Genomic DNA, 25,675 nt, shown 5'->3' with positions numbered 1-25,675 from the left:
TTGGAAGGGAAACTTCTTTCTTCCTTGCCTGGGTAGGGTGGGCCTCTGCTACTTTGTGGGTAGCTCACAGAAGTGACCTCACCAAGGGTGGGACCAGGAGAAGAGGCTGCCAGAGGGGAGGGTGGTGGAATTCTAGGAAGTGAAGACTGGGAAGAGATCTAGATAACCCAGGCAGGGTGCCACCGAGACCCGGGTGCCACAGGAGGGCAGAGACTGAGCAAGAACCCTGATCTCTGGCCTCTTTTGGCTGGTCAGTGACTTTGAATTCAACCCTGAGCAGGGTGTGGTGAGGATGGGGCCCCAAGAGGATGGAGACACTGTCTGCTTGGCCTGAAGCCCTAGAAGATGGGGCAGCCCAGTACCCGGTGTACTTCCCCTAGGACTTCCAGGGGCCACCCCCCAGCCTCCAACTCTGATGGTGGTACCTGGGAGGATGTTTCTTCAGCGATTTAGGGATTGAGAATTTTCTGGACAGGAGGCAGCCAGAGATATGGAAAAGCTGACGGCCAGCTTAACTGCATTCACTGTGTGTGACTTCACCCCTTCAAGCTTCAACTTCCCATTCTGGAAAATGGGGATTGGAATTCTGTCTAAGTTACTTTTCTCTCCTTGCTGAGACAAAATACCTGACACCCCAAATTAAGAAAGGAAAGGTTTATTTAGCTCACAGTTTGTGGAGGTTTCAGTCCATACTCAGCTCCAAGGCAGGGTGGCACATGGCAGAGGGCAACAGTTCAAGGCCACAGAAGACAGCAAAAGAAGCAAGAGCAAAAGTAGGGAGGAGCGAGCCTCTTTTCCTCCCTTATATTGTATGCAGGCTCTCCACCCTAGGGTGGGTCCTTTACACCCACACCATCTCAGTGCCCTCCTCTTGCACAGGCTCAGGGCTCAGGATCAGGGCTCAGGACGTTTACAAAGGGAAGACCCTGGCCCCCTGCTGAGTAGCTTAGTTAAGCTTCTAAACTTCTCAAGTTGACACAATGTATCAACCATTACAGAATTCCTAGCTCAAAGCATTACTTCAGTAGGGAAACTGAGGTACTGTCTGGCCCAGTACCAGCTTACAGAAAGCACCCATGAAATAAATTTTCCTTCTCCTTTGCTTACATCCATAATTACTCACTCAGCTCCATTCCTGTGACTGACACTGTCCTTCAGGTCACTCACTATGGGAATTAGTGACTCATCCAGGCCTTGTCCTCTGTCTCCTAGCTTGTACTCATTTTTCTAGGTAACACTGCTCACCCACCTGCACCCAGGCAAAGCACCCTGCTGCTTAGACTGGCCCGGCCCGTGGCTGGGTAGCATAGGAAACCCCATATTGGGATGTGCTGGGCCAAGGAAGCAGCCCAGGGTGAATCCCCAGCTGACCCCACACCTCTTGGGTGCTGAAACCCTGGGGAATCCTCGTTTACATCCTCCTCCCGAAACTGCTCTTCTACTCACTGTCTCTTCTTGGCAGGCAGGCTGCCCAGGTCTGGGGGCTGCTTGCCAAAGGAGAAGCTGCCCTTCTTGAAGAAGGGCCCATGCAGCGGGGCTGCTGCTCCCCCTTGCCTACTCCCTCTGTCTCTGGGGATGCTGATTTGATTTCCTCCAATCGCCAGCATTGCCATCTGCCTGCAGTAATTAAATGGTACTTGAACTGGATCCAGAAATCCCATCGCAGGCAGACACGTGGGGAAGAGGGTGTCCTCAGGAGCTCCTACTTGTCTGCACAGCTCTGGGGTTCTCAGAGCTGCCTGGGGCAGCTCCTTGGTTTACCTGGACGCACCTGAATGGCCTGGAAGGAGGTATCTGTCTTAGGCTAGAGCCCTGGGGGCCAGAGCCCAGATTCCTGTCCTGTGTCATGTGCATCCACACTCCTCCTTTTTCAGTTGCTGTGTGTTCTACTTCCCAAGTGTGAGACGCTCTCTGGGCCCTCCAATACCTGGTCCCTGGAGGCAGTGTAGTATAGGACCATCCAAAGGGCAGTGTGTACAGACTGTTTGGACTCAAGTTGGCTCCTTACTGTCGGTGACTAGTGCTAACCTCATTATGGTGGTTAGAATTAATACGTGCTGGTCTGGTGGCACACACCTGTCATGCCAACACTTTGGAAGGCAGGGCAAGAAAATTACAAATTTGAGCCCAGCCTAGGCAACTTACCAACTTAGTGAGACCCTGTCTTAAAAAAACAAAAAAAAGGTTGGGGATGTAGCTCAGTGTAAAAGCCCTGGGTTCAACCATCGTTACAAACCCTCCTCCCCACACACAAAGAGTTAATTTGTGTCAGGGCTGTAGTTACTGCTTGGCATATAGAGTAAGAACTCAGCATGTGTCTGCTGCCGTGATTAGAGATAGAAGTCAAGGTAGGAGCCTTGCTGGGGTGGACATGGGCAATGGGTGAAGTTACCGGTTTGCAGGTCCAAAGAGGATGAACACGAATCAGCTTTGCCCTTCCCAGCTAGAAACCAAGTCAGGTGATCGCTGAGAAGCTGATTCTACCTTCAGCTTAACCCAGAACCCTCTGCATACAGGTGGCAACCTCTTTGGGCTTCCATTCCTCGCCCTTCAGAGGAAACACTTCTGAAGGAAGTCCTTCAGGTGGGGACTGGGCCTGAGGGCCTTAGACCAAGGGTCTCCCTACTTCCTCAGTCTGCTCCCTCATGGCAAAGCGCAGGCGCCATGTGAGCACTGGGCCTGTTCTGCAGCTCTGAGTGGGCCTTGAGGGCTGACCCAGCCTGGGACCTAGAATGGCAGGTTGAAGGGCCAGGTTCTGCAGCTAGGCGCCTCTGGTCCCTGGGTGGCTTGGTCCTTCTTTCTTTTCTTTTCGTATAAATGCTGGCTTAGGGAGAGGGAGCCTGACAAGTGGCTCATTGTGCGTGTCCGGCCTATGGGGCTGGCTTGTGAGGGCCCATGGACACCACAGACTAACCCCCCTTTACTTTAGGGTGTTTGGGGTGCTTTCTGCCAGTGTCTACATACGCATGTTCGCTGACTCATGCTTGGTTGCCATGGGGACCTTGTCATGGTGATGGCTGCTTAGGAGAGGGAAGAAGGGTGGCTGGATGGAGACAGTTCTGCCCTTCTTCCCGTGGCTGGCTCCCTACTCAGTCTTCATGCCGCTTTCCCTCCCCTGTACAGGGAAGCCTGCCAGCATCTGGGTTGTGGGCCCAGCTTGTGGCTGACCTAGTGTCCCTTATACAGGTCCCTACCATTTACCAGAAGCTTTTCACTCGCCCTGGGTTGCCAGGGTTGTGCCTGGTCTGGCCCTGCAGCTCCTGGGAAGGAGCCAGAGCTTGTGCCTGAGAATGTCCACCAGGCTCTGGCATCTGGGCAGGGGGCTGCTGGGCTTCGTCATTGTCATTAGTCATTTTTCATCGCTGAGACACAATACCTGACATCTACAGCTTAAAAGACGAGAGGCTTATTTTGGCTCACAGTGGTAGAGTTTCAGTGTGTAGACAGCTGGCTCCAGTTCAGAAAGGGGAAAGGGAAGGGCCTGCGGAGGAAAGCTGCTCACATCATGGCAGCAGGATGCAGAGCGAAAGCAGGGGCTACAGGAAGGAGATCCACCCTCCCAAGCCGTGCCCCCAGGGGCCCACCTCCTCCAACCAGGTGCCTCCTCCTGATAACACATTTAGCTATAAACTCATTGCTGGACTAATCCACCCGTGACTGTGGTTCCCCCTGTGAGCCAGTCACTTCCCCAGAGCCCTGCCTATGATCACACAGGCTTTGATGGGACATCTAGATACCATAAACCATAGCAACTTTGCATCCTGCACAACCCTTGGCAGAAGCTCTGACCTCCTCCAGGACTTAATTGCAGCAGGAGGAATGTGATGTAGCATTTGGGAAGGCACCAGGCCTGCCCCTGTCTTGCTGGTTTCTAGCTTGGACTATGTGCTTTCGGTCACATGGACCTGGGTCTAGCTGTCCCTCTTCATCATACAACTTTGGGGAAGTTGTTTATACTTTCTCAGCCTCAGATTTCTCATCTGTAAAATCAGGCAAACAATAGGCACCATATGGGTTTGTAGTGTGGCGCACAGGAGTTAATTTCTGCACAGTACTTTTCAACACAGCTTCAAGATACACGGGACGCTCTGCAGATGTTAACAACTGCTGGTTTTGGTGATGTTTGTATTATTATGACTGAATTACCAAAGCTCTGGAGCTCCGAACTTCCTTCCTCTTCCAGCTGGTGGAGAAGTGAAAGGTGGCAGATTATATGCAAGAAGAAGACCTGACCCAGGATTCTTCCTATCTTGGCAGGATCCGGCCTCAGCTGTCAAAGGAGAAGATTGAGGGCTGTCACATTTGTACCTCTGTCACCCCAGGGGAGCCCCAGGTCCTGCTGGGGAAGGACAAGGCCTTCACCTATGACTTTGTCTTTGACTTGGACACATGGCAGGACCAGATCTATACAACCTGTGTGAGCAAGCTCATTGAGGGCTGCTTCGAGGGCTACAATGCCACAGTGCTGGCCTACGGGCAGGTAAGCCCCTCTGCCCCCACCAGTGGCCATCTGTCTTGTATATCTTCCCCCATCTGGTGGGGGAGGCAGCCCCACCTCTAGAGCAACTGAGACACAGCAATGTAGTTTTGTCTGTTGTCTGAGGCTGCTGCTGTGCTCCTGTTGACAGAGGGCAGCTGTTGCCAGAGACTTCCGCTGGGTGTGTAAGGGGAGCCAGGCTGAAGGTAGATGGGTGAGAGGTGGGGCAAAGGCTGGGGGAGTCAGATGCCACCTTCATTCTGTCTTTGCCAATGCAGACGGGGGCTGGGAAAACATACACCATGGGCACTGGCTTCGACATGGCAACATCGGAGGAAGAGCAGGGTATCATTCCAAGAGCCATCGCACACCTCTTCGGGGGCATCGCTGAGCGCAAGCGGCGGGCACAGGAGCAGGGCATAGCTGGGCCTGAGTTCAAAGTCAGCGCTCAGTTCTTGGAGGTACCACGGTCTGTAGGGTGGGCAGGAGGGAGACATGGCGGGTGTCATAGGCACTGGACCCTCCTCCAGTGCAGGGGAATGAGCCTAGGGAGCCGTGGGGGCATTGACAGGTGACAAGTTCCTTAATGCTGGAAGTATCCAAGCAAGGCCTGGAGGACCACCTGGTGGGACACTCTGAAGGGTTTCCTGTATCAGATGAGGCTGGAGCTGACGCCCTATAAGACCTTGAACCCTGATTCTAGCTCTGACATTTATGACCTTGTGCATGTCATTTCAGTGCTTTGAGTGAAGATGGCTTAGAGCACATACCGGGTGTGGGGTGAGAGCTCCTGTTCTCTCCCTTCCTTCCGGCCTTCTCTGGGTCCCTCCTCTACCTCTGAGCAGCCTGCTCGTCCCTTTCTGGCTGAGATGCTCCCTGCCCCTCTGTGGGTTCTCAAGCCACAGGACAGAAAGGTCCTCCAGAAAGGGCCTTCTTTTGCCTCTGATCCTACCTGTCTCTGGGAGGATGTCAACCCAGAACTGTGGCAGTCAGGCACTGTTGGAGTGAAAGAGTGGATCTCTGGGCTTCTGATACTGGCTGTGCTGAGCCCCAAGTCAGGAACACCAATGATTGCAGCTCCCTTTTGTGAAGGGAGCTCTTAGAAGGCTTTCTAGGACAGCAAGTGGACCTTTCCCTCCTGAGAGCTTGACTAGGCTGCTTCTCTGGGATACTTGGTTAGACAGCTCCAGTTCTCAACATCTCAGCCCCCAAGGATCCAGCCCTAGGGCATTTTCTAGGTCTGAAGCACCCTGGGGTCTCACCCTAAACCCTGGTTCTCTGACTGTACCCTGGTTGTTCTTAGAAAGAGGGATGGGTGTGGCTTCAGCCCTGTCCTTGCTGCCTCATGTCCCATCCCCTGTGCCTGTCACCCCCTCCTGGGCTATAGAAGAAGGAGGCAGGGCCACTGCCTTCCCCTTAGGGGACCTGTATTTTAGGCTCTGGAGCTTTTCTGTGTCCTTCTGGGCTTCTGCTTCTGATAAACTGCCTATCTCTATGTGTGTGTGTACCCTGTTCCTTGCGTATCACTAGAAGCTTTTCTTTCACAGCTCCTTTTCTTCTCCATCCTTTTGTCATGGAGACCCCCCTGAAAAGCAGGGCAGCCCCTAGATAATCCATACCAAGGTAACCACAAGGTGTTAAATGATACAACACTACGGCACCCCGTCTTTACCATCTCATCCTTCATTATCTCCTCCTTCACCACCTCTCCCACTTCCTGGGGGATATTTCTGTCCCTTCAAGGCTATCAAAGCGTTGGATGTCCAAGGGCTGCAGTTCCCCCTCCCCTCCTTCCCCATGAGATTCTCTGGGCTGCCCCCACTGTCCCCGCCCCTTTGCCTCCTCCCCAGCCCCAGCTCTCTGTCTGCTGGCCATCCCAGCGCTTTAGCAGGTGACAGTTTCCCTGTCCTCAGTTCCACTCACAGGAATCTCTTTGGCTGAGACCGAAGTAGTGTGGCCACTCCTGGCCAGGTCAGCTCCCCACAGTGGTATTCCCAGGAGGCGGAACACTGCGGCCTTTCTCCATGTTGCCCTCTCCTCCAAAGCATAGGACACAGCCGCATTCCTCTCACTAGGAGACCATCATCACCTCAATCCCAGGGACCATCAGGATTGGGGTGTGGCTCCTGGTTTTCATTGCCCTTTTGCATCTGGAATCACATCCTCCTCTCCTCTTTCCCAGTCCAGTTATGTAATCAGATCTGCCCAAATCATGGTTGTATCCTCCTCATCTCTGATATACAGGACCTACATCCATTTGTCCCCTTTAGGTCCTAAGCCCACCTGGGACTGAGAGCTGCTGGATGCTGGTTCCTTGGGAAGAGGAGCAGTGGTGTACAGCCTAAGACCCAGCTGATCTTCCTTCCCTGTCTAGTAGGAGGGTCCTGGAATTTAGCACCCAGAGGGGAACAGGGCTGGGCAAGCTAATCAGCTGGGTGTCGTTTTCCACTTGTACACAATGGAGGTTTATAAACATGAAAAAGCTCCTTTGGGCCTGGCACTGTGTGCCGCACAAACCCAGCCACTGTTTCCTCCTGGCACAGCTCTACAATGAGGAGATCCTTGACCTGTTCGATAGCACTCGTGACACTGACGCCCGCCACCGCAGGTCCAACATCAAGATCCATGAGGATGCCAATGGCGGCATCTACACCACAGGCGTCACTTCTCGCCTCATCAACTCCCAGGAGGAGGTGAGCGTCCTCTGGCAGTCCAGGTCAGGCATGGGGCCTCCTGAAAGACCAACAGTTGGCAGCACAGTGGTCTTGAGTCCTCACATCTGTTTCTGTCCCCAGCTGATCCAGTGCCTGAAGCAAGGCGCCCTGTCACGCACCACGGCCAGCACCCAGATGAATGTACAGAGCTCCCGATCCCACGCCATCTTCACCATCCACCTGTGCCAGATGCGCGTGTGTGCCCAGCCCGACCTGGTGAGCCCTTGAGGTCCAGCAGCTGCGTGCTACAGGGGTACCCCAGGGAGGGCGAGATGACAAGCTAGCAAACCGGAGTGAGGGCTCACTTCTGCCGCTTGTTGATTTTTTCTTTTTTCTTGAGCTTCATTCACCCCATCAATGGGATGGTAATGACACCTCTACTGCTGTGGAGATGGAGTGGGGGTCCAGTGCATGCAAGTACTGGGTTCACGTTAGGTGCTCTGTGCATGCACAGGGGTGAGGTATTGCGTGTCTGTTCTATGGGAGGTCAGTCAGGAACGAGAGCCAGCAAGGTGGGGCCAAGGCTGGGGCAGTCAGATGCCACCTTCTCCTGCAGGTGAATGAGGCAGTGACCAGGCTTGCAGACGGCGCAGCTCCTACAAGCGAGTATGAGACTCTCACGGCTAAGTTTCACTTTGTGGACCTGGCCGGCTCAGAACGCTTGAAGCGGACAGGGGCCACCGGCGAGCGGGCCAAAGAGGGCATCTCCATCAACTGTGGCCTGGTAGGCACATGGAGAGACAACAGTCCCAATAGTCAGGACAGCTCAGGTTCAGACCCTTCCAAGGCTCTCTGACCCCATGGCTGCCCAGTCTTTCTTGGGCCTCTTGCCAGCTGCTGTCCAGGGCACCCAACCCATAGTCATCACCTTTAGGCCTCTAACCCTTCACTCTCAGCCCTTACCCTTGGCCCAACTCCCTAATTTTACCAGTTTGTCAAATCTGCCTATAGACCCAACCAGGAGCCTGAGGGCTACTGGGGCCAGCTGGACAGGTAGATGGCTTGGGGATTGTGTTGTGCGGGCCCTTCCTCCCTGAGGGACTCTTGAGCTGCAGAGTCTGTCTCCTGCAGCTGGCCTTGGGCAATGTCATCAGCGCCCTGGGAGACCAAAGCAAGAAGGTGGTCCACGTGCCCTACAGGGACTCCAAGCTCACTCGGCTTCTCCAGGACTCACTGGGGGGCAACAGGTAACTGACAGCATGCTGGGAAGACCCAGGGGAGGCAGAGAGGTTCCTGGGGCTTTCTGCTAAGAGGGTGGGGTACACCATAGTCCTGTGGAGGAGGAGAAGGTAAAGGAGGAGGTAGAGGAGGAAGAAGAGACCTTCCCACCTTGCGCTGCAGGCACCTTGAGATGTTTCATGACCTTTGGCCAGTTATGTTCAAACTCAGTGTCCTTATCTGCAAGGCTGGAAGAGCTATTCCCAAAGGAAGTCCTCTACCCAAAATGAGATAAGAGATGGGACATGGTAGAAAAACACAGAGGCCATGCATGTCCTCATCACTAAGCAGAGGGTTCTGCAGTTAGGCATCCTTACGTTGCTAGCCACCTTCATGCGGCTACCTTCTCACCATGGACGCTCTGGGCCAGGTGGTCCAGAGCATTATGCCCCAGGCTCTACTTTTCTGAATGCCCACTTCCTTTGGGTCCAAGGTCATGTGACAGAGGGTAGGAGCAGGATCTCTGCTCCAAGGTGGTGCTTCTGGGGTGGCTCTGTTCCTGGTCCTCACCCCAGCCTGACCACACCTCCAGCCAGACCATCATGATCGCCTGTGTGAGCCCCTCAGATCGGGACTTCATGGAGACGCTCAACACACTTAAATATGCCAATCGGGCTCGCAACATCAAGAACAAGGTAGTGGTGAACCAGGACAAGACCAGCCAGCAGATCAGTGCACTGCGGGCCGAGATCGCGCGCCTGCAAATGGAGCTGATGGAGTATAAGGCGGTGAGTGCCTCCCCATCCCCACCCTGCAGTCTTCCGCAGAGCCTGCGCCCCCGAGCACTGCCCTGCCAGCCTACCTGAGTTCCTCGCCGTGCTTCTTCCCCACTCCTTTGCTTCCCAAGCATTGCTGTGTGCCAGGCACATCTGCCCTGCACTAGGGCCTCTCTGGGTGAATCTGGCACAGTGTGAGCACACTGGGCTTTAGAATAATACTGAGTCTGGGGCAGAGGTGCACCTTGGCTTTGTTACATGGATAGTGTGGCTGGGGCAGAGGTGTTTTTTATCCACTGGACAGATGAGATTGCTCCACTGTGACAGCACAGTTGACAACGGGGACAACAAGAACAGGTCATTGTGCTGCAGGGGGACAGAGGAGAGAGTTGTTCCTCTTCATGCAGGGTGACCAGAAAGGGTCTCACAGAAGAAGCCTTTTGAACAGTGAGGTAGCATTAAAAGGTGGTGGACCGAGGCAGGCATGGCAGTGCATGCCTGTAAATTTGGCTCTCTAGGGGGCCGGGGCACAAGAATCTCAAGTTTAAGCCCCACCTGGGCAACTCTGCAGCTTAGTTGCATCATTTAAAAAAGACCAGGAATTTAGTTAGCTCAGCGCAAGGCCCTGGGTTCAATCCCCAGTATCAAAAAAAAAAAGAAAAAAGAAAAAGAAAAAAAAAAAGATGGGCAAGCATTCTAGGTAGAGAACAGGCCTTACGGGAAGGAACAGAAATGACAATGAGTGCTTTGGGGAGGTGTCTAATTCTGTGTGACCAGAGCTGAGGTCACCCACTGGTGGCCTGTGGCTGGAATCTGGCACACAGATAGTTTTAGATTGGCTTGTACTTTTTTTCAAAGAATGCGACTTAGTTTTCAGCCTTTCTAAAAACATCCTGAAGGTCAGAGTTTTAGCTTTGCTGGAAAACCTTGAAGCTCTAACAAGCAGCACTAAGTTGACTGGCGTCCCAGGGTGGCTGACTTTGTGAGACCAAGTCTGCGACTCTTTATCTCTGTCTCCCCCACTCCCTGCCGTCCTCCACCCCAGCTGAATCATTTCTGTTAGCTTTCTGCCCAGGCAGGGTTTGTCCCTTGGATTGGCCTGTGTGGAGGGAGGAAAACGAGCATAGAGAGGTAGGAAGGTGAGATGGTGGGGTGACTGTACTGTCGGGGAGAATGTGAGGTTTGTGAGCGCTGAGAGATAGGAGCTGTGTATTAGGAAACGGGATTGGGAAGACTGACAGTGCTGTCACATCCCAAAGAAGCCAGCATCCTGGCAGAGCAAACAGCACAGCCCTGTGAGGCTCAGCACCTGACTGCTCCCTGCCCACCCTTTCCAGGGCAAGCGGGTGATCGGGGAGGATGGTGCTGAGGGCTATAGCGACCTGTACCGGGAGAACGCCATGCTGCAGAAGGAGAACGGGGCACTGCGGCTGCGGGTGAAGGCCATGCAGGAGGCCATCGATGCCATCAACAACCGCGTCACCCATCTCATGAGCCAGGAGGCCAACCTGCTTCTGGCCAAGGCTGGTGAGTTGGTAGGCTTTGGATCATCCATGCACTGGGACCCTCCTCTCCCCCTCCTGCCCCACCTCAATTCATTGCTGTATTTTTATGACATGAGTGTTACATGATGTATTTTTTGTGGAATGAGTAATACATGAACACATGCTTGTTAAACACGCCAGCCGTACATCAGACATAGAGTAAAGAGTTAAAATGCCCTTGCCACACTGTCTACCCACATCCTTTCTGCTTCTCAGAAGGAATCTTCATGAGCAGCTGGGTGTGTATTTTTCACACCTTTATCAGCACATTTGTTTCAAATATAAATATATTCCCACATGTATTCATCTGTGAATGTGAGTCTGTATGGTCTGTATGGCTTTTTCTGTATATGAGATCGTATATATCATGCTGTGACTTCCCCTTTCCTTTGGCATTATGTTTTATAAATCTCCCTATTAAAACCCACTTAATTTTTTAAACTACTGCATAGTGTTCCATATGTGATGATGAATAATTTATCACAACAGCCCTCTGTGGAAGGACATTTCGATTGTTTCCAGTTTCTCCCTGTTACCGGCAGAGCCCTTGGACATCTGTGCACATGTACAAGCATTTCCTTGATACAGATTCCTCTATGGAACAGGCCTGTGTGAGCTGCCCTGCTAGAGGCAGATACAAGGCCACCAAAGATCTTGCCGTTGGTTATTTTCCTTACCACGCCTTCCTCTGGCTCTCCTCTCCAGGTGATGGCAATGAGGCTATTGGCGCTCTGATCCAGAACTACATCAGGGAGATTGAGGAGCTCCGGTGAGTGAGCCCCAGCAGGTGTGAGCTGGCTGGAGGCCCTTGGCCAGTCCAGACTGGGGATGATGTCACCTCACCCCTCATCGAGGCACCCACCCCGCTCTTCCCATGCAGCACAAAGCTCCTGGAGAGCGAAGCCATGAATGAGTCCCTCCGGCGCAGCCTCTCCCGAGCCTCGGCTCGGAGCCCCTACTCCCTGGGAGCGTCTCCAGCCGGCCCAGCCTTTGGGGGCAGCCCGGTCAGCTCCATGGAGGATGCTTCTGAGGTGATCCGCAGGGCCAGGCAGGACCTGGAGCGGCTAAAGAAGAAGGAGGTCCGGCAGCGGAGGAAGAGGTGTGTGGAGTGCTGCACGTCTGAAGTGATGCTCATTGTCTCCCCGGCCCGGGTACTTCCGCCCTGTATTCAGGAGCCAACCTCGGCCCGTCCACAGGGGCTCCCCAGTTTCAACTGCGAAATCATGGAGCAAATGTACTCAGCCTTTTAGCAGAGAGACTCCCTCCCTTAATACACACCCATGTACCTTCTCCAAAGCTCTGCTGCTTTTTCCAAGGTTAATTTGGGGCGGGGTCTAGAGAGAGGCAGCTGAGTTCTCTGTAGAGCAGGAACCCAGCCCTGCCCCCATACTCCATAAGTAGCGCTCCTGCCACTCCTTTTGCCCCCCTGCCTGTGTGCTTCAGGCAGGGTCAGCCCCCCTAATCTGGCCTCTCCTTCTATCAGCAGCCCAGAGAAGGAAGCCTTCAAAAAGCGGGCAAAACTCCAACAGGAGAACAGTGAGGAGACTGATGAGAATGAGGCTGAGGAGGTGAGGACGCCCTGACCCTCCTCACCACGTGCTCACCCCCATTCCTCTGGGCAGCTTTGCAGGCGGTTGAGTGGAGGTGGCTCCCCCCAGTTGGTCCTTGAGTGTCCTGGTAGCTCAGACTGGTTGCCATGGTTATCTCCATCCCTCAGGCCCTCACTTCATCCCAGACAATGTGGAAAGGAGATCCTCCAGGGGGCTGTGCTTAGGGTACTGGGGGGCACCTGTTCTTCCCAGAGGGTGTGGCTTCCCCCCTCCTGACACCCAGGGGGTCACGTCTGCCTGGTTCCCACCTCTGGGTTCCCCTCCTCGGAGGCCAAGCCCAGCCCTCGTATCCCTGGTGCCCAGGAGGAGGAGGAGCGAGACGAGAGTGGCTGCGAGGAGGAGGAAGGGCGTGAGGACGAAGACGAGGACTCAGGCAGCGAGGAAAGCCTGGTGGACTCCGACTCTGACCCAGAGGAGAAGGGTGCGAGGGCCTGGGCTGGGTGAAAGGGGCCACCTGTGGTAGGTGCCCAGGGGTGGGCCTGCCAGTCAGAGCTCAGCCCAGAGGAAATTCAGATGCCCTTGGGTGGGGTCAGGGCCATTTGAGTTTTCAGACGTAGCAGTTGTACAGGGCCTGGATCTCCTAGGTCAAAAACCCACAAGGACAGTGATGACGGTAACAATGGCGGCACATCCTTACTGAGCACTTATGTGCGTACCTTTCGCATGGCTTGGCACTTTGAGTTCCCGCTTCTGTCCTGTGTATAGGTGCTGGGTTTCCCTTTGTCACCACTGAACATGCTCAGAGAGGTTCATGCCTCTCCCGTTTAGTCAATGCAGAGCAGGGCACTGGATACAGGCCCAGCTGATGCCAAGACCCAGCCCCTAAGTGGGTCGCCTGTCCCTTCTGCTGTGGTCCACAGCTCTGCAAAGTGCTCTCAATCATCTTGCCCTCCTCCACCCAAGCAGGGTCCCATGTCATCCGGAACAGGCAGGTGTTGGCCTCTGAGCCCAGTGGTTGGGAAGGATGTCTAGACAACCCACCCCCAAGCCCTAGCTGGGATCTGCCTTTCTTTTCAAATGTGTGCCACCTGGCACCGTTCTACCCAGCATGAGATTTCCACTTCTGGTCACTTCTGGTCACCTGCCTCTGGTCACACTGACTGATCACGGTTGGCCAGAAGAATCCTTTCTTCCCCGGGAGTGGTGCCTGCCTGAGCCTGGCTTTTCCTGGACCCTACAGAGGTGAACTTCCAGGCAGACCTGGCAGACCTGACCTGTGAGATTGAGATCAAGCAGAAGCTGATTGATGAGCTAGAGAACAGCCAGCGGCGGCTGCAGACACTCAAACACCAGTATGAGGAGAAGCTGATCCTGCTACAGAACAAGATCCGTGATACACAGCTGGAGCGCGACCGTGTGCTGCAGAACCTCAGTGAGCCCCTGACCCCGCTTTCCCCCAGTCCTCCTCTGCCAAACTACACTGGGATGCACTAGGGTCTCGTGTCACCAGAGACAGGCAGATGTCGACCTCTGGACCCAGCCGGGTGAGAAGGACATCTAGACCGCTTCCCCAGCCCCAGCCTCAGCTCCTGGGATCTGCTTGCTTTTCTGGTGCTGCTTTTCTTTTTTTTTTTCTGGTACCAGGAATCGAATTCACAACCTTGCGCTTGCCAGGCAGGTGCTGTGCCGCTGAGCTAAATCCCCAGCCCCTGGTGCTGCTTTTCAAATGCATTGCAGCATTTTTGGGGTTGTACCTGACCTTCTGAGTAGGGGACTTCAGGCCCTTCTACTGTGGCCCTTTGGCTCACAGTTAAAAGTTCTTATGTCTGACTCTAGTTCCTCTGCTACACTTTAAATTCATCTTTTTTTTAAACTATCATCTTATGTATTTGAATTCTTTAATCCTTTATACACCTTGGCATATGAACATGATACCTTCCAGCCTTTTCTTCTGCATTCAGTTCCTTGAGAACAGTTTATCTGCTTCCTCACTACATCCTGCCTCCTCACACTGCTCCCCAGCCCACACATCCGATTATTCATTTGTTCATTCCTTCATCCACTTATTCAGCAAACATTTGCTGAATGCCTCTGTGGAGAAGATGTTAATCTAGATGCTGACGACATTGGTGTGTGCAAATCTCTGCTCTCATGGGGTGTACATTGTAGAGGAGAGAGGCAGAAACTAAGGACCTCTAGTATGTCAGAGGGTAACAAGTATGATTTTTTTACAGCAAGGGTGGATAGAGTGCTGGGGACTAGGTTGAGGTTTTTTAATGGATGATTATGGAAGACTTCATAGAGAAGATGGTGACTTTTGAGCAAAAACTTGAAGGTGAGACAGTGCTAGAGAAGGCTGAGCCATAAGAAGAGCATGCTAGGCAGAGAGTGCAGGAGATGCCCAGAACCTGGCTAGGTGTGTCCCTGGCATGTTGGTGGAGTGACAAGGGCCCAGCATGGTTCAGATCATGTCAGTCACAGGAAAGACATTGCCTTACATTCTGAGGGACATGAGAAGGTGTGGAATTTTGAGAGGAGTACCTGATGTAAAATTTTAAAACATTACAGATACATCATCCTAGCTGCTGCATAGGGGATGCTGGTGATCACTTAGGAACAGTTATAAAGATCCTGGGAGAGGTGGCTTGTGATAGGAGGTGGTGAGAATGGTTGGATTCTGAGTATTTTACAGGTTGAGCTAAAAGGTTTCACTGATGCCTGGGTGGGGAAGTGAAGCGGGCAGGAGCCAAGGATGTCTCAGAGTCTGAGCTTCTGGACAGAGGTGATAATGTTACCTGAGATGAAGGGTGAGGGTGGATTCAGGAGTTGGTTTGTACCTGTTCCATCTGACACAACTGTTGGCAGGTCTAGAATAGAGAATCAGTTTATTCCTTCTGCCCCAGCTCACATCCCTCTGTCTTCTCTTGCTAACTCTTTCCCTTTCCACTGGCCCCAGCCATTTTCTCCCGCTGGATCATGAACCGAGCCAGCATGAGTGGGCTGCAGAACCTTCATGGGCAGCTGGGGACCAGGGGCTCAGAGATCTCAAGATGGAGCACCCCTCAGATTCCAATAGAATATTAGAGCGGGAAGGGGTGTGGGCATCTACTAGTTCTGTCCCCTCATTGTTCAAATGAAAAGCCACCCAGAGATGGGTGGCTTGTCCGAGCTCACACAGTGAGACTAGAACCCAGGCTGCCAGCCTCCCCCATTGCTGAGCCCACACTTAGTGGGAACACTCAAGCACGCAGTGCTGATGGCCATCCTTGCTGCCCTCAGGCACCATGGAGTGCTACACGGAGGAGAAGGCCAACAAGATCAAGGCAGATTATGAGAAGAGGCTGCGGGAGATGAACCGGGATCTGCAGAAGCTGCAGGCTGCGCAGAAGGAGCATGCCCGGCTCCTCAAGAACCAGTCGCGCTATGAGAGGGAGCTGAAGAAGCTGCAGGCAGAGGTGGCTGAGATGAAGAAGGCCAAGGTAGGGCTGAGGATGTGAGGAGCAGAAATCTTAGAATCCATTTTCTGTGTCAAAATAATCAGTGCTGTCAAAGGTGGATTTTCTTCTCAACAAGCAGCATCGCTTGGTTCAGTCCTTTCCTGGCCATGCACACTATTCTCTTGGCAGAGTGCATTCTCCATGATGCAGCATCCTTCCCCCAAGCATGGCCCAGATGCGGGATGGTCGGGAGGGGGCCCACTCTGCTCAGTGCTGCCCCCGTGGTGGGAAGCTGCACCACAGTGGTCTCTATATGCAGGAAGCAAAGGTGAGGCCTCTGGTTTGGTGCAACTCTTCTGTGAAATCATAGTGTGTTATTACTGCTGTGGCCAAGTTCTAGGCTGGTCATCTTACATGCCTGGTCACATTGAGACCTTGGGAGGACCTCTTGAAAGAAGCCTGGTTGTCTTTCCCATTTTAGGTACAGGAAAGTGAGGCTCAGAGGTCATTCTAGCTGCTAGGAGGTAGTGCTAGAATGCACACCCGGTCCTCTGCCTCCCGGTCTGCTGTGTGTTCTGCATGGCACAGTGCCTGCCTTTTCAGCTTTGCTATGGCTCAGATCATTCCCATCTCCAGGGCTCAGGGAGTGCCCTGGAGGTCCTGATTCAAGGCTCAGATCTTGTGCCTCTAGCGTCCAAGTATGTTTTAGTTTCTGTCTGGGGCTCAAAGATCTCTGCCTGGGTATTTCTGCTCTGACCATCAGCCCCTGGTGTACCCCAGCTCTCCCCAGCCCTGAACCCCTACAGAAGGTAGCACTGGCGGTAGCCCCAGCAGGCTTTGGAGGCCTGGCTTTGGGAACAAAGATGCAAGAAAGGGACCTGTGCAGTTCTTTGGGCTAATGGGATAGGGATCTGCATCCTTGGGGCCATCAACCACTGCAGCCTCACTGCTGGATCCGCTGGAGCTGACCGTGTGCTCAAGGAAGAGGTGATGCAGTGCTCAATGATGTTGACCCTTCGGGGAGGTGGACCTCCCAGCTGTCACTGGCCAGCCTCCTCCCCTGGGTAGGCTAAGCCTGGGACACAGGTCCATCAGCCTGATCAGAGTAGGGAAATTCTGCCCATTGTGCTCAGACCAGCTTGGCCTGAACTGGCCACGAGGAACCTCATTTTCACCTTCTACTTCCGTGCATCCACTGATGGATAAGATGTCACACTGAAAGGCTTCCAACACGTTTCCGCAGGTTCCCCCGGGCCCCAAGCGCCCTCTAGTGGTGCAGCGTGGGAACAGAGGGAGCTGCAGCATACTCAACCATGGCCTGTGCCTCCTGCCTCAGTCCCTGGGATAGCCTTGTGCTCTCTGGTATTTGTCCCCACTCTCTCTCCCAGGAGGTTCCTGCCTGATGCTTCTGCAGGGTGGCTCCAGCCTGTTCTGGCCAACTCCCACTTCAGCTGGCCATGACTGTGGAGAGCATCATAAAGGAACATTCTCATAGAGTTCTGAAGCCTGCAAAAGCAGTCTACTGCTCAGGATATATTTGAAAGTCAGAAGGATGCATGTGTATTATGTGTGTCTGTCTCAGGATTGCTGAGGCCCTTCAGCCTAGCCCCAGCTCCATCCACATGACTGTGCTCTTGTGAGCACAGGGCTGGAAATCAGCCTAAGGTTGTCCTAGGGGTGCCCCAGCAGGGGCCCAGGTTTTCCATTGGAGGGGCAGAGAGGGCAGCAGCCAAGGATTCTAACCAGATGCTGTGAGGGCCATTGTCTGAGGTTCTTTTCCCCAGCTGTCCAGCAAGGGGGCCCAGCGATCCACAGAACTGATCTGACTTGGGCCTGCAGCCACACACGGGGTCTCCTAGGGAAAAGGCACACTGCCTTCTACTTTAGAGCTGCAGAGCAATGCCGGTCTCAGGTTCCACTTCAGCATGGTTACATACTCACCCATCCTGAGACCGTCACCTCCCTGGTGACCTCCACAGAGCTTGGGCACACATGCAAGTTGGGCAGATGGGCCTTTACCAGAAGACGTAGATAACACCTTCCTAGGAAGCAGGTATGCTAGAGCTCACAGGCCCACTGTTAGCCAAGGGTCTCACTTGGCCTTCCCAGCCCCAGGCCTTTGGAAGAACATTCACTCTGGATCCCCAGATACTGAGCAGCAGTGAGCCTGCCTCTGCTCTGTAGAGTCCCCCTTCCCAAGCCTGCCCTCCCAGGGGCCACTAGCTCTCTTGGAGGCTGCCTGTTTGCCTCTCTGAATACTTTTTCTTTCCTGACCACAGAGCAAGGCAGGATGATGATATTCCCTGTAATGTCCCAGACCTGGGTGGCAGAGAAAGAACCAGCCTCTATTTTAACTCTCCTGCCCCCTGTGCTTGAAAAGTGTCAAAAAGGCTGCGTACTTTGGCACCAGCAATAGGAGGAAGATGCTGCAGGACCCAGGAACAGTGGCTTCTTAGCACATCCAGTCATCTCCAGCCGCACTGATGGCGCTCTGTGCGCCTTTGGCCAGACCTTGGAGAACTCCAGGATCTAGGCAATCTGTGCTTGCTGTGAACTCTCTTGGTGCCATCCCTGCCTGGGGCTGTAGGAAGAGATGGCTTGGGGAGGTAGAATGACCTGGGCCCCAAGTCTGGCCATCTATCACTAGTTTTATGACTGTAAGTAATTTTTTTCTCAGACTCATTTCCTTGTTTATTAAATAGGAACAATAAGGCCTCTCTCCTATGATTGTCAGGAGGACGGTGCTGGCATATAGCCAGTTCTCAATAAATAATGGTAGTTTTTATTGCTGTCACTGAGTCTAGCTCTGGAATCCAGCCCTGACCTTGACCTCAGCCCTGTTCACCGCTCAGGCTGTCAGGAGGAGCAAGGATGACCTGCCTCCAGCAACTCAGCTTGTCCTAGAATAGCCAGACCAGGATGGTGGCTTTAGGTGGTGCCCAAGGTTGGAACCTGTAGGGTGGGAGCCCCTGAACCACAAGGCTGGCTGTGAGGCCACTCCTGTCAGCAGGCTGCCCAGGTAGCTTCAACTTTTGCGGAGGGGGGAACCATTCCAAAGCCCTGAGCCCTGAGCCCGAGCTGCCAGGTAGGTTTCCACACCTGGCTGGCGTCCTCAGAGCCAGCTGTCCGCTGGAGCACATGGGCCACTGTTTCCCAGCCCTGCCTTACTCTGTTGCCTCTCTGTCCAGGTGGCCCTGATGAAGCAGATGCGAGAGGAGCAGCAGCGGCGGCGGCTGGTGGAGACCAAGAGGAACCGAGAGATTGCTCAGCTCAAGAAGGAGCAGCGGCGACAAGAGGTGAGGGGCCTGGAAGGATCCCTGGAGCTGCAGGCCCCAGGCGGACCCCAGTTCCAGCTGTCCTAAGTGGTCACGGTTGTGCTTGGAGTAGAGGGCAGCCTGTAGGAAGGGCAGAACGTATGTCTCAGGCCCCGCAGAGAGGCATGGCAAGGCTGAGCCCTCCAGCCCGATTCCTCACTGTGGTGGAAGATGAGGCCATGGCAGTTGCCTTTGCAGGGCCCCCACTGCAACCTCTGGCCAGGGAGCTCACTCAAATTTCATCAACAATTTGGTAGCATGAGATTTGCCCCACCCGGGAAACCCAGGCTTCTACCTGCAGAGCTGAGTAGCCTGTGCCCATCCTGCAGAAAGGGGTCAGTGCCTGAGGTGGGATGGCGCTCTCCTCTCTTTCCCACAGTTTCAGATCCGGGCCCTGGAGTCCCAGAAACGGCAGCAGGAAATTGTCCTGAGGAGGAAAACCCAGGAGGTGAGTGCTCTAGGGAGCGGGTGCGGGCCCCTGCCCAGGCAGCATGCACGGGAACATACGCACTGGTGCGTTTTCTCGTTGTGCTCCTTTAGGGGCCCCGGCTCCCTAGACATGGGGTGAGGGCAGTATGTCCTTGTTCTGCCAGAACTGGGAGGAGAGGGGAGCCCACTACCTGTGCTGTGGCTCTTCCTTCCGTCACTCAGCGAACACAGTCATGTCCAAAGTGTCAGGCCTGTGACAAGGGCCTTTCTCAGTAAGAGAGCAAGAGGGCAGACTGCAGACTGTCCCCAAATGCCTGAGCTGATCACTTAAAAAAGAGATGGCAATCTCTTTTGTGTTTAGCTCACCTCAGACAGCGACCTCTTGGCCCGTCTACACTCCAAGCTAGGGCCAGCAAGGGCGGCCTCTGTTCTCCCTGCCTGGCCCTCCCAAGCCGGCTGCAGGCCGCCCTGCCCACCTGTGCCTCTTCCTCAGGTTTCTGCACTGCGGCGCCTGGCCAAGCCCATGTCTGAGCGGGTGGCAGGGCGTTCAGGACTGAAGCCACCTCTGCAGGATTCAGGGGCTGAGGTGTCGGCCAGCACCACCTCTTCTGAGGCTGAGTCGGGGGCCCGCTCTGTCTCCAGCATTGTGCGCCAGTGGAACCGCAAAATCAACTACTTCCTGGGGGACCATCCAGCCAGCACAGTCAATGGCACCCGTCCAGCCAGGTGAGGTGGGCTGGGGGTGCCCGGGCCTGTGTGGGCAGAGGGTGTGGAAATGTGGTAGGCAGGACCAGGGTGAGGGAGAGAAGCTTGGGAAGCGCTGGGACCCCCGGGGCTGTCAGCTCTGGGTGAGGGCTCAGCACAGCTGCAGAGGCTGAGTAGTCACATCGCGCTCAATCACCTTTGCCTCTGCCTCCCAGAAAGAAGTTCCAGAAGAAAGGGGCCAGCCAGAGCTTCAGCAAGGCGGCAAGGCTCAAGTGGCAGTCCCTGGAGAGGAGGATCATTGACATCGTCATGCAGAGGATGACCATCGTCAACCTGGAGGCCGACATGGAACGGCTCATCAAGGTGGGCGCCTCCCTTTCTCTCCCTTCCTGCTTACCACCTGTCCTCTGTCACCTCTGACTTCCTCTCCTCTCCTCCTCTACCTCTCCCCTCTCCTCCTTCAGCCCCGGGGGACCTTGAGCAAACACCTGGGGTGGAAGTTGTGGGTAGGGCCACGCAGCCCCTGAAACCTCTCCTGCATCACTGTCCCGCCAGAAAAGGGAGGAGCTGTTCCTCCTGCAGGAGGCGCTGCGGAAGAAGCGTGAGCGGCTGCAGGCTGAGAGCCCAGAGGAGGAGAAGGGGCTGCAGGAGCTGGCTGAGGAGATGGAGGTGCTGGCGGCCAATATCGACTACATCAATGATAGCATCACTGACTGCCAGGCCACCATTGTGCAGCTGGAGGAGACCAAGGTGCCGGCAGGACTGGGCCTGGCCTGAACAGAGGTGGGAGCAGTGGGTGGGCATGGCAGCCCCAGGTGACAGAGCTCCCTGCCTCCCGGTCCCAGGAGGAGCTGGACTCCACAGACACGTCAGTGGTCATCAGCTCCTGCTCTCTGGCTGAAGCCCGCCTCCTGCTGGACAACTTCCTCAAGGCGTCCATCGACAAGGTGAGTGGGCAGCTCACCTGCACAGGGGCCCCAGGGCAGATGCCTCACAGAGGAGCACACAGGCCTGGCTCCTCCTCACCTGCGTCACTCACAGGCTGGGACAAGCCGCTAACCTCTGAGCTTTGGATTCTGTAGCTATAAAACTGGGGAGATGACAATACCAAGCTTGTTGCTGGCTGCATAGTTTAAACAAGATGATACATGTAAGGGTCTTGTTGTGGCACTTGGCACACAGCAGGGCCTCAATTAGAAGTGACCCTGTGTGTCTGGTACATGCCCATCCACAGCAGGGTTGGGCTTGTGTCTGTGGGGGGTGGGGCTGCATGTGTATGTCAGGGTAGAGGAGCAGGAGCCAGATGGGCCAGTCTGCCCAGGAGTGTCTATGGCAGAACATCAGATGTCCCTTGGGGTTTCTTGGGCTCTTCTCCTCTGTCTCTGGCTGGAGGATGTGCTTCTTGCCCTCCTGGGGCTGAGTCTTGGGGACAGCTGCACCTACTGACTGCCTCCTGTGACTCCTATCAGCTCTGCTCTGTGTCCCAGGGAACTGTATTAGCATGCCATAACAAAGTGCTACAAAGAGCCAATGCCACAGTGATTTCTTGTCTAGAGGTTGGCAAACCCAAGGTCGAGATGGTGGGAGGGGTGGTTTATTTGATGCCTCTCTCTGTGGCTGTGATGGTTGCTGCCCCTTCCTGTGCTGTCACACAACTTCCCTCTGTGTGCTAATCTCTCCCCATAAGGACACCAGTCCTAGCAGATTAGGGTCCAGCCCTATGATCTCATAATATGCTATTTAGCTCTTTAGAGGCCCTGTCTCCACATAACACATTCTGAAGCAACGGGGCGTTAGGACTTCCATATAAAAAGTTTGGGGGACACACATTAGTCCATGACAGGGTGTATCCTAAGGTGACCTCTACTAAAGTGGCACTAATATGGGAGCTAAAGAGAACGGGGATTCCCCCAAGGCCAGGAAGGCTAACTCCAGGCCTTGCTCCCTTCCCTCAGGGGCTGCAGGTAGCCCAGAAGGAGGCCCAGATCCGGCTACTGGAGGGGCGACTGAGGCAGACGGACATGGCGGGGTCCTCCCAGAACCACCTGCTCCTAGATGCCCTGAGGGAGAAGGCCGAGGCGCACCCTGAGCTGCAGGCACTCATCTACAATGTGCAGCAGGGTATGTGGAGGTGTGGAGAAAGGCTCATGCCTCCCAGGACTCCTTGTTGCTGACCCTAGGTGCTGGGGGTGGTCAGTTCCCCAGAATTCCTCAGGAGCCTGCCCGGTGGGCGAGATGCAGGAGGGCAGCCATTGCCCCTTTCCCACACTCCATGGGGTCTCTCCAACCTTCTTCCCTTCCTCCCTCCCTCCCTCCCAGAGAACGGCTACGCCAGCACTGACGAGGAGGTCTCAGAGTTCTCTGAGGGCAGGTGAGTCCCACCTGGGAGTGAGGCATGGGGAATCTGGGCTGCCACAAGGTCCCAGGGCTGAGCATGGACTTGGGGGCCCCTTGGGACTCACAAGTCTTAAGATCCAGAGAACCAGAAGGTAGGCTATTAGGATCCTAAATTGTGTTTCTTCCTCAGCTTCTCCCAGTCATTTACCATGAAAGGCTCCACCAGCCATGATGACTTCAAGTTCAAGGTGAGCTCCGTCCCACAGCCTGTTCCCCATCTTACTATGCTCTGACCCCAACCGCGGTCCTGCCCTGACATTGCTGAAGCTGGAATGGAGGTGCCAAAAAGGATCTGACAGGGAGCTGGGAAGGGCACCCAGATGTGTAACCTGCTACACAGCTCATTTTTCTGAGATGGAAGGAAGCCACTGTCAGCCTCTGCTTTCTAGTGACATCACCATATCCAGATGCCCACTTTCAAAGACTCTGCCTCTTGCCCTGAGTCAAAGCCTAACTCTCTCTACCTGATTAATTTTTCGGCAGATAGTTGCTTCAACTGTCTGGGAGTCAACAATAAGAAGTTTACTTGACAGCAAGGGATCAGTTACTAGACAGAACTGAGTTACTAAAAAGGGAAGGGGAAAACTGCAGACTGAGTTGCACAGTTGTGAGTTATCTGATTAGCTGGTAACCAGCGAAGAGGTCCATGTGGGCATTCTGTGTTTTGCATACTCCAACTAAAGGCAGTAAAACAAGCTAAGTTTCTGTAGATGTCAAACGAGATCAGGTGTGTTCATTGTGTTATGGCCGTAGACATTTCTCTGGGTTTCAGCACAGAAGACAGTCCCTGGTGATGTCTGCTGGATCCTTCCATGGACTCCTATTCCTTAGGCCAAGTGGCATGATTTCCCTCCTTAGGATTCCAGTGGCTCCCTAATATGAGCCATCCCCTTTGGGCAAGTTGCTCCATCCATCGTTCTGTCTTCAGGGGGAGCCCAAGCTGTCTGCCCAAATGAAGGCTGTGTCGGCTGAGTGCCTGGGACCCCCACTGGACATCTCCACCAAGAACATCACCAAGTCCCTGGCCTCCCTTGTTGAGATCAAAGAGGATGGAGTAAGCTTCTCCATCCGAGATCCCTACTACCGGGACAAGGTCTCCCGCACTGTCAGCCTGCCCACCCGGGGCAGCACTTTGTAAGGAGGCAGCAGAACTACAGGGTTGGGGGAGGGGGCAGGAAGTAGGGCCTGGCCTCACTGGACCCTTCTGTTCCAGCCCCCGGCAGTCTCGAGGCTCAGAGACATCCCCTCTGACCCGGAGGAAGTCGTATGATCGAGGGCAGCCCATCAGGTGAGAGCATGTTCCAAAATCTTCTCCAGAGTCGTGACTGGCCTAGTCCTTGGATGATAGCGTGGCTCTGAGGTTGTGCTTTGTAGTTCATTGTAATGTAAGCTTTCTAATTTGGGCTAGCTGGCCATGAGTCACTCAGCCTCACCCATGGTCCCTTCCTCACCCTGTCAGGGGTAGGCTCAGGGAAGACGATGTTCATTAGGCCCCTGGAACCGGGTAGCCAGGTCACATGCCAAAAACTATGTGCTAATGTGCATTCAGTGTGGGCTGCTTGTAGTAGCTTCATTGGCCATTGTTCTGATATGCTTCAGCCTCTTTTCATGACCATGGGTCCTTGGCAGCCTCCACTCCCTTTAAGGTCTCCTGTTTTGAAAGGAGTAGAGAAACTCAAAGAACCGGAGAGGTCAGTGCAGAGCATCAAAGTCTCCAGGGATCAGGCACACATGAACCAGGCCCCGCAGAGCCTCTGCACATGGCAAGGTGACCGTGAGGGTCCTCTGGTCATGCACTTAATTTTCAGGGGTTTGGTCGCTCCCTCAGGTCACACAGCTAAACTAAGAAAGCAGAGCTCAGTTTGACCTCTTACTGTCTGCCCTGGTAGGAGGCAGGGGGAGGATCTGCTCCAGCTCCCAGCCTTCCTTCCTCTCAGAACCTGGACAGACACCCATGACACTGGCTTGCAGAATTGTTTTCATGGGGAGGAGCTGAAAGGATGTCTGTATACCTGGTGTTTCGGACTGCTGCTTCACCTGTGAACTGAGAGAACATACTTAAGTTGTGGCCGCAAGATTTGGGTCAAACCTGTGATGGTGCTCCAGAAGGAGAGAGGATTTGGCTGAATCTAATGACAGCTTTTCAGAGAACAGGATCTGAGAGTGTTTGTTTATTTATTTGCTTATTTGTGATACTGTTGATTGAACTAAGAACCTTAGCACTGAGCCGCATCCTCCACCCATTTTTAATTTTTAGTTTAAAACAAAGTCTCACAGCATTGTCCAGGCAAGGCTCAAACTTGCAGTCTTCCTGTCCTAGCCTTCCAGAGTGCTGGATTTACAAAGCTGTGCTACCAGCAAATTTTATTTATTCATTTACTTACTAACTGACTGACTTAAATGGCCCTGGGGATCAAACCCAGGGCGTTGTGCAAGCTAGACAGTGCTATACTACTGGGCTACATCACCAGCTGGGGCAGCACTTCTGCACTGTGTTTGAGGACCATTTTAAAACTCAAAACCACCATGAGAAAGCACAAAAATATAATAAAATCTGGCACTAAACTGTCCATGAACAGGGTACTTGTTTCTAGTATCAGAGCTGAAATGACCTTGCAAGAAACATGTATAGAGTAACTGAAATTTTTCTACATAAGTCCAAGAATAATACAAAAAAAGCACCAGGAAGTATTGGTGTGGGAATTTCAATGAGTAGATAAATTCCCAAGTATACATTACACGAATGTGAGGATGGACTTTTAGAAGGGCATCTAGCAGCTGGACTGGCAACTGTGCTCTGCGATGGCTGTGCAGCCGGCCTGGCCTCGAGGGCTTCATGGCCAAGACAGAAAGCGTCAGGACAGCCCGAGTGTGGGTCTGTGGGCAGACATGTAGTCACTAACAGACAGTGTTTTCTGTCCCCACTCACCAGGTCCACAGACGTGGGATTCACACCTCCCTCATCCCCTCCCACTCGGCCTCGCAATGACCGCAATGTCTTCTCTCGCCTTACCAGTAATCAGAGCCAGGGGTCAGCGCTGGACAAGTGAGAGCATGGCTGGGGGTGGCCACGGAGGGCCCCAAGGAGGGAAGGGAGCTAGTGGGCCAGGCCGTGTCGAGCCAAGTGGGAGTAGCTGGCAGCCCCCAGCCCTGTTGAGTCATGAGGTCCTGGCA

General features: G+C 54.0%; 1 protein-coding gene across 8 annotated transcripts in view; it reads left to right on the top strand.

Moving 5' to 3' along the window:
- Positions 1 to 25,675, top strand: part of Kif21b (kinesin family member 21B) — a 48,376-nt gene that overhangs the window by 9,750 nt on the left and 12,951 nt on the right. For 4 of the 8 annotated variants that reach the window (XR_001236851.1, XR_001236848.1, XM_005375158.2 and 1 more), the window contains exons 2-27: positions 4,258 to 4,480; positions 4,756 to 4,938; positions 7,021 to 7,170; positions 7,273 to 7,407; positions 7,748 to 7,915; positions 8,263 to 8,378; positions 8,942 to 9,137; positions 10,463 to 10,652; positions 11,375 to 11,438; positions 11,550 to 11,768; positions 12,156 to 12,237; positions 12,583 to 12,700; positions 13,460 to 13,651; positions 15,499 to 15,698; positions 18,845 to 18,952; positions 19,350 to 19,418; positions 19,893 to 20,125; positions 20,320 to 20,467; positions 20,660 to 20,854; positions 20,950 to 21,051; positions 22,060 to 22,225; positions 22,424 to 22,475; positions 22,632 to 22,689; positions 23,430 to 23,635; positions 23,715 to 23,789; positions 25,434 to 25,547. Coding sequence is in view for 3 of the 8 variants with exons in the window: in XM_005375158.2 (XP_005375215.1) it covers positions 4,258 to 4,480; positions 4,756 to 4,938; positions 7,021 to 7,170; positions 7,273 to 7,407; positions 7,748 to 7,915; positions 8,263 to 8,378; positions 8,942 to 9,137; positions 10,463 to 10,652; positions 11,375 to 11,438; positions 11,550 to 11,768; positions 12,156 to 12,237; positions 12,583 to 12,700; positions 13,460 to 13,651; positions 15,499 to 15,698; positions 18,845 to 18,952; positions 19,350 to 19,418; positions 19,893 to 20,125; positions 20,320 to 20,467; positions 20,660 to 20,854; positions 20,950 to 21,051; positions 22,060 to 22,225; positions 22,424 to 22,475; positions 22,632 to 22,689; positions 23,430 to 23,635; positions 23,715 to 23,789; positions 25,434 to 25,547 (3,762 nt within the window). In the remaining 5 variants the exon portion in view is untranslated. Of the gene's footprint in view, positions 1 to 4,257; positions 4,481 to 4,755; positions 4,939 to 7,020; positions 7,171 to 7,272; positions 7,408 to 7,747; positions 7,916 to 8,262; positions 8,379 to 8,941; positions 9,138 to 10,462; positions 10,653 to 11,374; positions 11,439 to 11,549; positions 11,769 to 12,152; positions 12,238 to 12,549; positions 12,701 to 13,459; positions 13,652 to 15,498; positions 15,699 to 18,844; positions 18,953 to 19,349; positions 19,419 to 19,892; positions 20,126 to 20,319; positions 20,468 to 20,659; positions 20,855 to 20,949; positions 21,052 to 22,059; positions 22,226 to 22,423; positions 22,476 to 22,631; positions 22,690 to 23,429; positions 23,636 to 23,714; positions 23,790 to 25,433; positions 25,548 to 25,675 lie in introns of all 8 variants that reach the window. The other 4 variants (XR_001236849.1, XR_001236847.1, XM_013522093.1 and 1 more) reach the window with 2 other exon arrangements.

The sequence above is a fragment of the Chinchilla lanigera genome, unplaced genomic scaffold (genome assembly GCF_000276665.1).
Source record: "Chinchilla lanigera isolate Chin_1 unplaced genomic scaffold, ChiLan1.0 scaffold00005, whole genome shotgun sequence".
NCBI classification, from domain to species: domain Eukaryota; kingdom Metazoa; phylum Chordata; class Mammalia; order Rodentia; family Chinchillidae; genus Chinchilla; species Chinchilla lanigera.
The sequence above is the reverse complement of the archived record's forward strand: the minus strand, read 5'-3'. Positions and strand labels throughout refer to the sequence as shown.